The following is a 15274-nucleotide window of genomic DNA, read 5'->3' as shown; positions in this document are numbered from 1 at the left end:
TATTGGTAAATTAGATATTGTAGAAATAACATTACTAGAACCTGTCAGGCGGGGATTCATTATAGTTTCGGAGGCAATGTCTGGTGGTTTTTCAGTCGTTGGAGATGTTGAGTGTGGGTAGTAAGTAGTTTGATCCCAATAGGTTAATTTTCGCCTTGTTGTTCTGTCAATTTGCGGATTAATTATATCAGTTGGTTTTTCTATCTCTTTGTTCATAGATTTTAAATAAAGTTCTTCTTCTTTATAATTTTTTTTTCCGTAAAGTTTAAAAAATCTTTCTCTGTTATTGGCGCACTATGTTCATTAGGAAAAGTAAAATATTTCGTAACTTCATTATTAAATAAACTAGTTGGTTTCCTGTTGGTTACAAGATCATGCTTTTTATTTAGTGCAGCCGGTGAAACTGTAACCTTGTTGTAAGGCAATGTAATTAGTTCTAAATCGGATATCCATTTATTATTTTTTTCATGACTGGATTCATCGAACACTATACGATTCATCCACAATTCTTCTATATCCGTATAATTAGGCATGAGGTCAGATCCGGACATATTTTTAAAAGATTTAAAAATACCTTGTTGCTTAGCTGTTTCGAGTTTTTCAGTGTGTGTTTCATAGTCGCTCTTAGTAATAAAATCGTTTTGACTGATAAGAGTTTTATAGGTGCTTGATCTTTTTAACTTTTTATTCATCAACTTTTTGTCATACAGTTTCACTAGAGTTTTTATTTTTAAAATTGTTTCTTTGAAATGTCCAGTCTTTTGCTTTGTATAAGAACTTGTAGTTATTTCTTTTGAGTCAAAACTTTCATTTATAAAGTCTATTTTACACATTGGTTCATTGGTTTTCTTACAGCAACACATTCTAGTATAATCAGAATGATAAGCTTCAGAATTTACATCAATATAAACTTTAATAGTATTATTTCGATGCATCAACTTAAAAACTTTTGTCTTATTATATTTTTCACTTTGTAGCAAAAAAGCGTAAATAGATTTTAAAGTGCAGTCCGGAGCTTCTTTTGGTTTTAAGCTTTCTTCGGTGATATTTTCTTTTTGACCAAATCTTGCATCAATAATATCTATATCTATTGGCGAATGAGTGTGTAAGGTATTGTTTAGTTCATCCGTAAGTTTGGTACAGTTGGTTATTAAGGAACTTGTATCATTTACTGGATAGAAGGTAAGTATTACTATAATATTATGCTTGCCTGGAACGCGTGACTCTTGCTTTGTGTGTTTATATAAACTGTATTTTCTGGTGCGGAATTTATGGTAACTACGTGTTTTTATAAACGTTTGGTATAAAATGTCTTCAAGCCTGGTTTCATTGGCATCACTGGTTTCATTGATTCTTCCCTCTTCCTCATAAATATTTGTATTAATATCTGGAATCTGTGCTTTCCCACAGTCACTTTTCAGAATAAATTCCTTTTCTTCGTCTGAGGATATATATGCACTTTTATTTACCTTCGATGCTACTTCATTTTTTAAATCAAAACAAGTTTTATTATAAATATTCTGATAAATGTCTAGTACCTTCTTGCTTTGATCTTTGTTTTTGTCATCAGCTTGCACCGAGTTGTTATCACCACTGAACGATGCACTTTCAAGTTGCTTCGCTTTTAGAGTTTCACGCATACAGACACACAAACTCTTGAGTAGTTGTAAAGAAACGTCCAACAGCCGTTCGTCGGTAGTCGCGGCGTCCACTGTTTGCAGTAGCCTCATCAACACCGGGTTCTTTGCCGTCAGTCCTACTGCCGTACTAGTAGTCAGAAAGGCACGGTTTTCAACCACCACCGAAGAGATGAAAATGAACAAATACTTGAACATTTTAGGTAAAAGGTTTGTTGTTGCGTGAGGACATGTTATCGTGGTGCCGACCGAACAATACCGTTGACGCCGTTTGTTTGGGGTAAAATTACGGAAAGGAAACACGCTACTGATAAGAGCGCTCGGTCTACTAATAATGTACTGTGACTTAGTTCGTCCTATCCTTTCCACACATAAGACATGAAAGGTAATGCAAGACAGAATAAGAAAGACAAAAACTTAAGTGACTCCTAAAGTTAAGTAAATTATTGATTTATGATTACTTGGATCTGGTCTAGTTTTTATTGGAAATTGTCTTTCAAGCAGCTGAACTTTTGTATCTTCGGCTATTGTGTTGATTCACTTCCGCTAAAAAACCCGTAGTAGCTGAATAGATAAGGTGTCCGAGGGGGTAAAGAGGGTGGGAGATAAAGCAAATTTTATAAAACGGGTGAGTTGTGTGTTATACATGCAGCTGCTGCCCAGACAGTGCGGCATCTGTCTGGGTCATCCAAGGCCCAGGCTTCATGGCATGTCCAACTATGTCTTCTAAAAGGTATGATATAAATGAGGAAGGAAGGTTAAAATGGCTTTCCCAGTTGTCCATCTCCAAGCGTCTTTGCAGCAGTGTCGCCTGCAGCTACGGCCTGGGTCCTACAGGAACGCCTTAGCCAGGATCCTGGTATCTTCCAGCTCTTATGAACATGTCTCTAAGGCTTCTGAGAGCTACTCGAGCTTAGAAAGTTGGACGAATGAGTGAGGAAGGAAGGTTGAAATGGCTTACCCAGTTGTCCATCTCCACGCGTCTCTGCAGCAGTTCCGCCTGCAGCTTCGGCCCTGGGTCTTCCAGAAACGCCTTAGCCAGGGCCCTGGTGTGTTCCAGCTGAGAAGCGCTGGAGACGACGGCTGTAGCCATGTCTACGTAAGTCTCCAGGGTCGCCTGGAGATCTGGGACGGGCAACTTCGGGAGCTGGACGTTCTGGAAATGTTTTATAGGTTATGATAGTCCATGCTAAGATATGAAGTTCTTAAAACGCGTTAATGAACTATTGTATGACTCATATGCGATTATGCGTACGGTGGATTTATCCTACAAATGTAAATTAATTAATTAATCAATACATTAAAAAACATATTTTGAATTAAACACAGGTAATATGCCAGATTATTCTTTATAAAATAAATAAATAAATATTATAGGACATTCTTACACAGATTGACTGACTCCCACGGTAAGCTCGAGGTGGCTTGTGTTGCAGGTACTCAGACAACGATATATATAATATACTAAATACTTATATACATAGAGAATATCCATGACTCAGGAACAAATATCTGTGCTCATCACACAAATAAATGCCCATACCGGGATTCGAACCCAGGACCGCGGCTTAGCAGGCAGGGTCACTACAGACTGAGCCAGACCGGTCGTAATAATGTTGTTTATAATTTTATCATCTTAAAAATATGGTCTCATTCATCTCAACACGTTGTTTCATGTTAATTTGAACTGTGCCATTTTCTGAAATAATGAAATAATTATTAGACTCACTGAAACAATTCTGTTTATACCATATTCCGTAAAAGTCAGGACAACTGAATGACTTTTAATACAATTTCTATGTCATTACGTTTGAAACCGTATTCTTAGAATCTATTTTCTTTAGAACTAGAGCTACATTTTCACGTCGTTAAAGCAAAAGGTATACTTAGTGTTAGTATTCTTCGAATTCTTATTATTTGAAAGCTTGGCTGTATTTATCAGTCATGGGGAGTTATGGGTAATTAGTTAGACTTTTCCGTACAGTAAATAACTAGACTTGAAATTGTTGGAGCACTATTATAGGCACAAAAAGTAAAAGTGAAATTATATTTCTTACAACGCTGTAATTCTCCACTAATTACCAGGAATTTAACTACGACAGGCTTAAAAAAAACTATTAATATGTCATCTCTATAAGATTTTGTGAAATCTGTCGTTTTAGGTTACCATAAGCGAGTTTCAAGAATTCTATATTATACGTACTTACAGCTCTAAGATTAAAAATGGTAGAATACGCTCGATTCCACCCTCGGGTACTAAATAGAAAGGCTCTTTCGACTCTTTTATTAACCCCCGACGCAAAAACGACGGGGTGTTATAAGTTTGACATGTCTGTGTGTGTGTGTCTGTCTGTCTGTTTGTCTGTCTGTCTGTCTGTCTGTCTGTCTGTCTCTCTGTTTGTCTGTCTGTCTGTCTGTGTGTGTGTCTGTCTGTGACATCGTAGCTCCCGAACGGATGAACCGATTTCGATTTAGTTTTTTTTGTTTGAAAGCTGAGTTAGTCGGGAGTGTTCTTAGCCATGTTTTATGAAAATTAATCCACTATGTCGCGGTCAGGTTTTTTTTTTAAATTTTAATTTTGTGGTTAGGTTATTGTTTTTATATAATTACATATGTATAGCAAATGTCTTAATATCCATGACTCAGGAACAAATATCTGTGCTCATCACACAAATAAATGCCCATACCGGGATTCGAACCCAGGACCGCGGCTTAGCAGGCAGGGTCACTACAGACTGAGCCAGACCGGTCGTAATAATGTTGTTTATAAGTAATTTTATCATCTTAAAAATATGGTTTTTTTTTTAAATTTTTTTTTAAATTTTAATTTTGTGGTTAGGTTATTGTTTTTATATAATTACATATGTATAGCAAATGTCTTACTTCGTACTCGTCCTCGTCCCCCTGCTGGCTGAGCCATCGCTTCGGCAAAGAGAGCAGCGACTCGCCCCATGCTGTAACAAACAACAATACCTATCAGTAATAATTAAAACACTAACTATAGTTAGGGGAAAATCTTAAGCAGATCGACCTAATCCCAAAATATGCAAAACTTGTAGGTACTAAGAACATAAGTACCTTCTAGTACTTTAGTCAATTTACCTACATACATACCTGATATAGATCACTATAATTATGGTTTGAACAGTTGCTACTGAATAACTATTCGGGGTTAGGTAATAGGTTTGTGTTAGGACACAAATAAATGCTTAATATAAAAGTCATCCAAGAACCTTTTTAAATCACCGCCGCTAAGGCCTGCTTTAGACGGCGTGCGAACTCGCAGACGATTTTAGTTACATTTGTTGTTGTTGAGGTTACTTACATACAATTTCGCACAGCCATCAAATACCGCAATGTAATAAAACTCGTATGCGATTTCTCGTTCCGTCTAAATGGGTCCTAAGGAAGGAGCTAGGCCGTTTAAACCTCGAAACGATTTAAAAAATGAGAGAGATTGTGATGCCTTACGACCCCATTCGAGCAATGCTTATAAGAAAAGATACCGATTCATCAGCGTTAAAGTGATATTTATTCCACCAAAAACGTCTCTTTTTACCGACAAATCGGTACAGACGGTACAGTATCGCTGACGTATCTTAAAAGCGATACCGATCCGAATTGGGCCGTCGCGTCACCCATTAAACGACCCAGCGATCGGTCACTGTCGACCGAGATTCGTCCTCGGCTCTCGCTACGTCTTTTTCGTGACGCCCCTTAATTGATGCATGCACCGAAAAATGGCTATTAAGGGGGACATTGCATTTTTCGGTGTAGGCACAAAATAGACGATTCACATAGTTACCACTTATAACTGGATACTTAATGCGAATCGAATTGGGTTTGACCCCAGACCCCAGAGGACAGCAATATTGCATTGCAGATTGACTAAGTCCCACGGTAACTTCGGAGTCGGTTTGTACTGTGGGTACTCAGGTATATGACACAGAAACAAATATCTGTAGGTTAGGTACATCACACAAATTAATGTCCTTAACACTTAACAGGTTTCGAACACACATATAGTTCACATAGGTAGATAATTCGCCTATTTCGAATCACCCAATATAACCCTGCCGTCGTAGCTGAATGGAAATCGTCGACGCCAGACGCCGACAGACAATGTGATCCGAGTTTACTTAAATTAAAATAAAACCATGTGCACTAATAATTCTAGCCTTTTATTTACTGGAAAAGTTGGAGCCAATGTGGAAATTGAGTATTAGGGGGTTGCTGTGATCCTCTCCAGCAACTCCAACTTCGTTTGGCTTTTAGTCCTAAACTAAAGGGGTACAAATTATTACAAGTAAGTACAAATTCAGTACCTATTGTGTACTAAATCCTCGTATGATAAAAAAAAACACAAAACGTTAAGTGGGGTTGCTGGAGAGCATCACATGACAGAAATGCAGTCAGCTCTGTCGTGCCAGATATAGAGATAGATACGCAACAGATATTATCGTGAGTGTTCATACATTTGGCTATACCCTGCTATATTTGCCGTATTCCCATCGGTCACTCTCGCCCCGTAATCAATTCGATTTGTCGCCGGTCGCCGTGTCCCCCCTCGACGCCCCGTAATTAAGTAATACGGCGTTACATTACTCTTTAACGATTGATGAGGCGACACGTCTGCGTTCATTTGTAATTTGTACAGCGTTTGGCTAGTTTTAGTGTCACGGCCATGCTGAAATTAGCCTTTCATACGAGGGTAAGTAAAGTAGGTAAAACTTTATTTCAGTTCATAATATTGCAATTAACATAGCCTGGCTGGTAGTTAGCCAACATAGCTATGGGTATTCAAACGGGAAGTTGCGCGCATAGTTAAAAACAAAAAATAGACAGCATTATTGTATTTATTTATTTATTTAAACTTTATTGCACGACATAAAATTGTACAAATGGCGGACTTAATGCCTTAAGGCATTCTCTACCAGTCAACCATTGGATCAAACAGAAACTTTAGTTAGTGCAGGATTGTCAATATAGAGATGTGACAAGAAACACAAATCACATTACCTATGTATCCAATAAAAGAATATATTTACTGAATCATCACCCTCCTTGCATTACCCCGGCATTTGTCACGGCTGATGGAAGCCTGGGGTCCGCTTTTGACAACTAATCCCAATATTTGGCGTAGTCACTAGTTTTACGAAAACGGCTGCCATCTGACCTTCCAACCCGAAGGTTTTATTGGGATAAGTCTGGTTTCCTCACGATGATTTCCTTAACCGAAAAGCCGGGGATCGAACCCGCGACCTCCGGATTAAAAGTCGCACGCTCTTACCGCTAGGCCACCAGTGCTTTCTGTTGTATTTACTAAATATTAAAGTGTATCAATATGTATCACTATTTGACAAAACAGAACCGGGGGCTATCAATGACCATAGGTTAAACGCAAAGTAATTCGTAACGCTACGTTGTAAGTCTATAACATGGATTTCCCCGTATCGTAAAATGCGTGTGTTGCAAAAATGTCAACGTACCTACGAAACCAGTAATAACTCTTCAAACAAACGTACGCCGCGCGGGGTGCACACAAGCGCGTCGTGTAAGTACGCAACACATGCAAGCGGATTTGCATGGGTAGCATGGTCGCGCGATAGACGATAAAATATCAGGCCGTCTCTATCGCACTATTAGTAAGTGCGATAGGGACGGCTTGATGTTTTATCATTTATCGCGCGACCATAATTGTCTGCCCGCGTATTATGATTCCAATTTTATCACTTATCCACGTGGATAAAGCATCCGTCACGCTTTGGCAAGTATGTCAGTGTGAGAGTGACAGTCGTCTTATCCACGTGGACAAGTGATAAAATTGTAAGCATGATACGCCGGCTGTTTGGATAAACGTGGATAAGAATAATATGCAATGATATTTTTTGTGTTTTCTGACTGATATAATGTGGTATTATTATACTAATAATACTAATAGTTAATAGTATTAAATAACATCTTACTTCAGTCGATGTCGAGTAACATTTTTAGGAATTTTGTTCAACCACGTGCTTTCGAACGCAGTAGGTACCTTTCGCGTCGCCGCTGCCGGAGAGTAACTATACTGAGTTGTCCTTATACTGTGTTAGCGCTCAATGCGCGCAAATTTTCACCTAGCCAAATTAAATGAAATTGTAACATCTTCCCGTTCCCCTCCAACATGGCCAACGCAGCAAAGCTCAGGATTACCACACTTGTCAAACAAGCACGGTTGACCGCCCTACCCTAAAGGCATGTTTGCACTGGGAGCACCGGGATGACCGGGAGCGGCATTGAGACTTTACAAAATTGATATTAACTTGATTACTTGATTAGATTCTCTTTTAAAATAAATGTAGCTACTGTAACTAGTGATTACTAACTAAAATACTCCTTTAAACATAAGAAATATGTTTATTTTAAGTTAAATTTTTTTTAAATTAAACATGGGCTTACTCTTGGCCACAGACTAGTCAAAGGCAAAGACGTAGCTTACGATGGAGTGAGCTCGCTCAGTAGATGCTTGTTCACCCTGTATCCCGTAATCACCAAAATCAATATCTTAGAATTCGTGATTTCGTTTCGAAACTCTTAAAATTCATACTTATAAAGTAAAACTATATAAACGAATTATTCAAATTAACTAAAAATCACATAAATTTTCCATGATGTCGACGCAATCTAGAAATACATTCTAACACATCAACATCTCACTGTAAATTACGAATGAAATGAGTTTCTTCTTTCACGTACCATAATTTAGGGAAATATGCGAGATTTCCACGTACATTTCGGTATAATTTTCTACGCCCGCTCTATTAGGGCTGTATTGAAACTGGACGCCGACAGGTGCGAGTTCGCACGAAAATCGATACAATTCGGCTGCGGGCGAGGTGAAAGTCAGCGTCTGACGGATTTAGGGAGTATGTATTCAAACAAAATATTTAAGAAATAAATATTACATATAATATAAGAAATAAATATTACGTAGGCATTTAAAATAAGCATTTTAGTTTGTTTGAACGGCAATAAAAAGTATTCATATAAAAAATAGACGGCATCACAGCGCCGCAGCGTCTGACAGTTTTAGGGAGGCAGTTGTAGGGGGCACTTAAGGCTTTGACTTAAGGTATTAAAACAATATTTAGACATTTAAAATATGGCATTTAAAGGCATGCTTCACGGTTTCATCTCTTATTTTAAAACAATATATTTAAACGATAATAAAAAAGTTGCATATACCTACCTAGAATAGACAGGGTGACAGCGCACAGCGTCTGACGAATTTAGAGAGTATGAGGTATTCGAACAATATTTATTTAGGTATTTTAAATAAGTGTTTCAGTTGTTTAAACAGTAATAGGTAAGTTATCTGTGATCATAATAAATTATTCCACACCATGCACGAAATAAAGTATGAGATTGTTGTAATAGAAGAACATGAACAGCAAACAGTTTTTTTAAACAGACTAGCGGGTGTTACACACTACTTCGATAAACTTTATCGCACTTACAAATAGTGCGAAAAGGACGGCCTGACGTTATGACGACGATATACGACTTGATTCATTTAAAAAAATACGTCTGGGTTAGTTCAATATTCTTTTAGGGAGCGACATTTACCGTAATAAGAAGCGACACCAAGCGTGTCAAGTACATGACAGTAAAATATTCTACTTCTAAATGTATTCTAAGACGCTTAACAGCGTCGTTCGCAGAATTTTTAGCATCAAAAGCGTATTTCGTTTCACTTAAGTATAATTGACTAACAAGGCAAGTTAAATAAAAGCTTGTAAAAATGTACACCTCCTGCAGGGCTCGACTCTGCGACCTCTGACCAACTGAGGCCAGTTGATCGCTCGCAAACGTTTCAGCTTGATAAAAATACCAACAAATTCCGTAAGACATTGTAAAGAGCGCCAATCGGGGCCCAAAACATATTCTTTCCCGGAAATAGTGCTAATAGAAAAGAAACCGTTAATATCGCTCCATTGGGGAGCTAATGGGGATACTTCCGGTTCCGCTGGCGAACGCTTCCGGTCGCCATGTTTCTGAAAATGCAGTCTTTGTGGAGGAAGCAATTAGTTATTCTCCTTTGAGATACATCAGATAGGTTTACATATTACAAAATCGAAAAAGTTAAGTCTAGTGCGCAAAGTGGTTAATTTTTTTCAGGTCTGGTCGAAACTTCAGTACTACACTACTGAAGAACATCGGCATTGTACAATACACGTGAGAGAAGAAAATTCATGAGCAATTCCCGAAAAGTTTGTACATTTGGATCACGTCTTTGATTTTCATAAAAATTGGTAGGCTGATAGAGTCCATGATGACTGGGTTTCCCAAAATGTCCCCGGTAGTTTGTATGAAACCTTCCTTTTTTGTAACCAGATTTCTATACATTTTCGGTAACAAAAAAGGACAGTTTCATACAAAATACCTAGGACATTTTAGGAAACCTAGTGGATCTTGCTCAGCATCATGGACTCTATCTGTCTACCAATTTTCATCAAAATCAAAGACGTGATCCAAATGTACAAACTTTTCGGGAATTGCTGTCATAACTCGTGTCGATGTAAAACACTTTCTTCGGCCGTGTTTTAATTTATCGTCACTCATTTCGAACTTCCTTTTTCCGCACCTGTGTCGTAATTTACTATTATTGTATGTCGTATGTACACAATAAAGTGATTACTAACTTACTACTACCATTCGCTTTGTGGACTAATGTGAGTGTGTCGTGTGGAGTGGTATCGGACTATCGGTGCTTCACCTCGAACGCCCTCTATTCAGACATCCACTCAAATTATCCATACAACCATTCATTTTGTATTAAGTGTAGGTATAATATGTCGCACTCGCAGTCAGATTGTAATATAATCAACCGTTATTCATTTCGATGTTTTCGATTTAAATTTGTTTATTAGGTACATTACGGCTCGTCTTTATCTAAAACAGGGCTATTTAAAATTTTGGCTATTTTGGATTTATTGCGGCCGAAAGAAAATCGGCCAGAATGTATTCGGTGCCAAACATTCTTTAATACGGCGGATTCTACGATCCGGCTGCGACGAGGGGGTAGTGAAATTCTTAACCCATACGAGTAAAAAAATAGAATATTGTGGAATGCTCCATACAAACTCCCCCCCCCCCCATTTTAGGGAAGTGGGGGGTTAGGTAGAGGCATAGCACACGTCACTCTTCATCCCTTCAACTATCTACACTTAAATAAAACACGTCAATTCGTCGCTCCGTTTTGCCGTGAAAGACGGACGAACAAATAGTCATACACACTTTTCCATTCATAATCATAATCTTAGTTATGTTAGTAGGACGCTTAGAGACCTTATACACCTCTAAGATTTTTGTTTTCATTATATAGCGTAGTTATATAAAATTTATTTAAAGTATGATAGTACACTGACCCTTAGAGACCTTTACATCTCTAAGTCACGTTGAGCATGTAATTAGTTATGTATAGCTATACTAGGCATTGTTGCCCTCTTTAATGTCACCTACAAGCTTAATGTCGTGTTTCACTGTGTCGATTTTTCTTTTGTCAATTTGCTGTTAGCTTGAACATGTCATGCTCGCTTAAAAGTCTTTGCTTACGGTGGCGTGTTGATCGGGTCGCCACCTTCCCGAATGGAGGTTGAGGGAGGCGATGGCTGAGATACGCGTCATACTCGTGAACGGGTGCTGTTTGTGGAGACTGGTCTGTTCAAGCTTACCTGGGCCACATGTTTTGTTAGATTATTTAACTTTACTTTTGAGCGGATTGCGAGACACTACATTCGGTTCTTGTAAGAATTAAACTTAAGTAAGTAATGTCTTAAGGATGACACTAGAGACCATCACGTTGTCGTTTAATTTAGTTAATTTTAGCTTTTGGACACTTAGAGACTTTATACATCTCTGAGATTTTGATTATATTTTATTTTAAAATAGATTCCTTACTTTAATGACCTTGTTGTCGTTTGATTAAGTTAATGTTAGTTTTTTGGACACTTAGAGACCTTATACATCTCTGAGATTTTGATTATATTTTTAAACTTAATTTGTAACCTTGATTGGCCCTTATTTGTAAACTTGATTTGTTCTTTAATGATTGACAACTAGAGACTTGTACATCTCTTGAAATGTGTAATTTAGCTGTTCATTTTCTGTATTTTTTATTTTTTTTTGTATTATTTGACAAAGGTTTTTACTTTTAAATATTTTAATTTGTTGACATGTAAAAGTGCCCCCGTGGCCTATTTGCTGAATAAATGATTTTGTATTTTGTATTTTGTATAATATTAATGAAGTATGGATATGTAAGTAAATATACTCCATTTTTGTTCTATTAATTAGGTAATATTTCAATAAGTTGTTCGAAAGACTGTATTAAAATCGTGCTACTAAATAGTTTCACCGTAATGGCCGGTTGCCGTGCTGTACGATTGATTGTCGACTGGCGGCCTTGACCTTCGGGTCATGGGTTCATATCTAAAGATATTTATCAAACTAGAAAACTATGTAATTTTGAAAATTATTGTTATCAGTCTAATCTTTACTTGTCTGGCCGAAAAACATCGAGTGCGACTACCAATATAATGAATATCGTCACTACTTTTAAAAAATCTCGTATCTCACGCTGTTCCTCAAAGTTAAAACGCAGTAAGTCTATATGCATTCCATACATATTACTACAATTTTCTTTTCATTGACAGACGAAGATACAAGTTTTTTTAAAAGTAGTGACGATATGTATATTTTTGTTTTCAGTTAAAAATTTCAGTGTGCGTAGCCGAATGCACAAACGCTCACGAAACGCTCACGATAATATCTCTTGCGCAGCTATCTATCTCTATCGCTCTTGCGTATTGGCGCGACAGAGCCAGACTACCTTTCTGTGGCGTTTCGATTGCGTTTCGCGTCGTAGAAATGCCATTCGGCTACGGGGCCAGTTAACTACAAACCATCTGAGTCTGAAAAGATCACAACAGATAATACAAACATGACATATAAAATATAAGGTAGGGGTTTAAGTTTTAAAGATGTGTGCACGACCCATCACACCCATTAAATGATAAATAATATTTAAAAAAAAATCATAAGACTATCATTATTTGTTGTCATCCTGTACCATATGAAATGAAATGAAATAGTTTATTAATAACAAAGTTACACGTCAGGTTGGTATTATGTATAAGATTTGTATAAGATTTGATATAAATAATAAATAATAATTTTAAAACTTATCAGGATTATTATAGAGTAATTAAGTACAAATTACAATTTTATTATAATATTATGTCAGGATAGGTAGGTTCAGAAACTCTTCAAGAGTATAAAACAAGTGGGTCAATAGCCACAACTTTAATTTGTTTTTGAACGCCGCGGTGGTAGCTGCAGTTCTAATAGTGTCGGGCAACCGATTATATACACAAGGTCCCAAAATTTGTGTCAATTTTGCTGATTTGGCGAGTCGGTGTGTTTCGACTACCAGCCTATTTTTATGTTTGTTACTGCGGAGGTTATACTTTTCGTTAACACCTTTACATTTGTACCTGGCAATATTTTCTCGCGTGAAAGTGCTACTTGTTGTATAAACAGACAAGGTAAGGGGAGGATCTTCATATCCCGAAAGAGATCACGAGCCGGGGTATCCGCTGCTTTGTTTGTCATAGCTCGAATTGCTCTTTTTTGCATGGAGAACACACGTTTCCAGTCAGCTGCACGGCCCCACAATTCTACGCCGTATGTAAGGAGTGAGTGCACTGTGGCAAAGTAGCACTCTCTTACCGCGGACTTTCCCGCGGTGTGCGTAAGCCTGCGCAGCGCGAAACACGCTCGCCCAAGCTTGCCGCACAGCTCGTCAACGTGTGCTTCCCATGTTAAAGCACTGTCCAGCTGGAACCCGAGGAGGCGTGTGCAGGTCACCTGCTGTATAGGGGCACCGCCCGCACACACTCTCAGGGGTGAGCTGGCATGGCCGTTCAGTTTGATGGTCATGAAGGACGTTTTTTCCTTATTAAGGGCCAAACCGTTGGTTTGGAACCATACATACAGCTGATTCATTACACCGTTTAGTGCTCTCTCCAACTCCTGCTCGGAGGTCGTGCTTACTATCGCCGTTACGTCGTCGGCGTACATAAAAATTTGAGCGCCTTTTACCGTTTTCGGCAGGTCATTCAGCAAAATACTGAACAGTGTGTTGGAGAGGCACGATCCCTGGGGACACCCATCAGGTTTTGTAATTCTGAGGACTTGATTTTACCGCCGTCCCCTACTACAATTTGGGCTCTCCCGCTCATAAATGACAATAATAGTCGGGAGGCCGGTCCCCGTATGCCATAGTGGGCGAGCTTGTCCGCAATAAGGGCGTGGTCCGCTGTGTCAAATGCGCGGGATAGGTCGCAGCAGATCACCGCAACGCTGTGTCCTGCCTCGCGAGCGAGCATCACGGAGCGTACTACTTCTCGCACCAAGTCGGTGGTCGACCGACCCTGGCGATAGGCATATTGACTCTCAGTAAATACGTTCCTTGACGACCAGAAGTCCAACAGTCTTTTGTTTAATCCTACTTCAAGGCACTTACTTGGGCATGGGACTAAGGATATGGGACGGTAAGATTTAATCGTAGATTTCTGGCCTTTACCTTTATACAGTGGGCTTATCTTTACCTTTTTCAAGCTCTCCGGGTAAACACCTTCTCTAATGCAGCAGTTAAATAGCTGAGATAAAGCATACGATACCGCCGGGCTGGCTTGCTTTAGGAGATTGGCAGATAGGCCGTACACGTCAGTACTGTTTTTTGGTGCTATACATGATTTAAATATCTGAACTACTTCGTCTGGTGAAAAAGGTCTGAGCCTTATTGAGCAGTCGCTGGCGGTACGCTCTTGTGTTAAAGTGGTGATTGAGATGGCGCGGTCGGCAGCGGGCGCGCCACACGCCGTCGCGGCCGTCACGAACTCGCGGTTGAGCGCGTCCACGGCGAGCTGTTTCGTGGCATACGGGACCCCGGCGCCGTCCACCAGCAGGTCTGTATAGTCCACTCGCTCACGGGGCGACCGCCCCAGCTCGGTATTAATAGCATTCCACATTGCTTTGCTTTTGTTTGGGCTATTGCTAATTAAGTTGTTAAAATAATTTGTACGTTTAGTTTTCAGTTTAAGGTTGTATAGATTCAAGATTTTATTTGACGAATCGGTTATGGAGAGATTTGTGGGGTATTTTTTAGAGAGATTTATAAAATCAAATGCTAAAAGTTTTAGATCAATAATTTCAGAATCTATCCACGGATTACTTTTTAGCTGTTGCGTTATGTTTTTAATTGGGATATGTATATCTAGCAAATAGCTCATTATATTTATTATTTTTGTGGCGAATAAATTACATTTGCCGTGGTATTTACTGGCTATGTCATACCAGTCTATGGATTCGAGCGCATTAACAAAAGACGCTCTGTTTTTATTACTAAATACTCGTTTCCTTATCAGTATAGGCGGCTGGTTGCGTATTCTGGCAAATAAAGAAATTCTATTCTATTCTATTCTATTCCATGAAAGACCCAATGTATCGACGACGATATCGGATGTAGGAAAGGGTGTCAAAAGCAAAACTCAAATTTGGCGTCTTTAATACATATATGGAATATCGGTCCTACA

The 15274-nt window shown here is 38.7% G+C and overlaps 1 protein-coding gene across 1 annotated transcript in view; it reads right to left on the bottom strand.

Moving 5' to 3' along the window:
- Nucleotides 1–14710, bottom strand: part of LOC125234644 (choline O-acetyltransferase) — a 49136-nt gene extending 34426 nt beyond the window's left edge. The window contains 5 exon segments of the mRNA XM_048140979.1: nt 2599–2793; nt 4521–4591; nt 8373–8526; nt 13407–13835; nt 14288–14710. Of these exon segments, the coding sequence (XP_047996936.1) occupies nt 2599–2793; nt 4521–4591; nt 8373–8526; nt 13407–13835; nt 14288–14710 (1272 nt within the window).
- Nucleotides 14711–15274: the final 564 nt, after the last annotated feature.

The sequence above is a fragment of the Leguminivora glycinivorella genome, chromosome 2 (assembly GCF_023078275.1).
Source record: "Leguminivora glycinivorella isolate SPB_JAAS2020 chromosome 2, LegGlyc_1.1, whole genome shotgun sequence".
NCBI lineage: Eukaryota > Metazoa > Arthropoda > Insecta > Lepidoptera > Tortricidae > Leguminivora > Leguminivora glycinivorella.
This window is presented reverse-complemented; position numbering and strand designations above follow the sequence as displayed.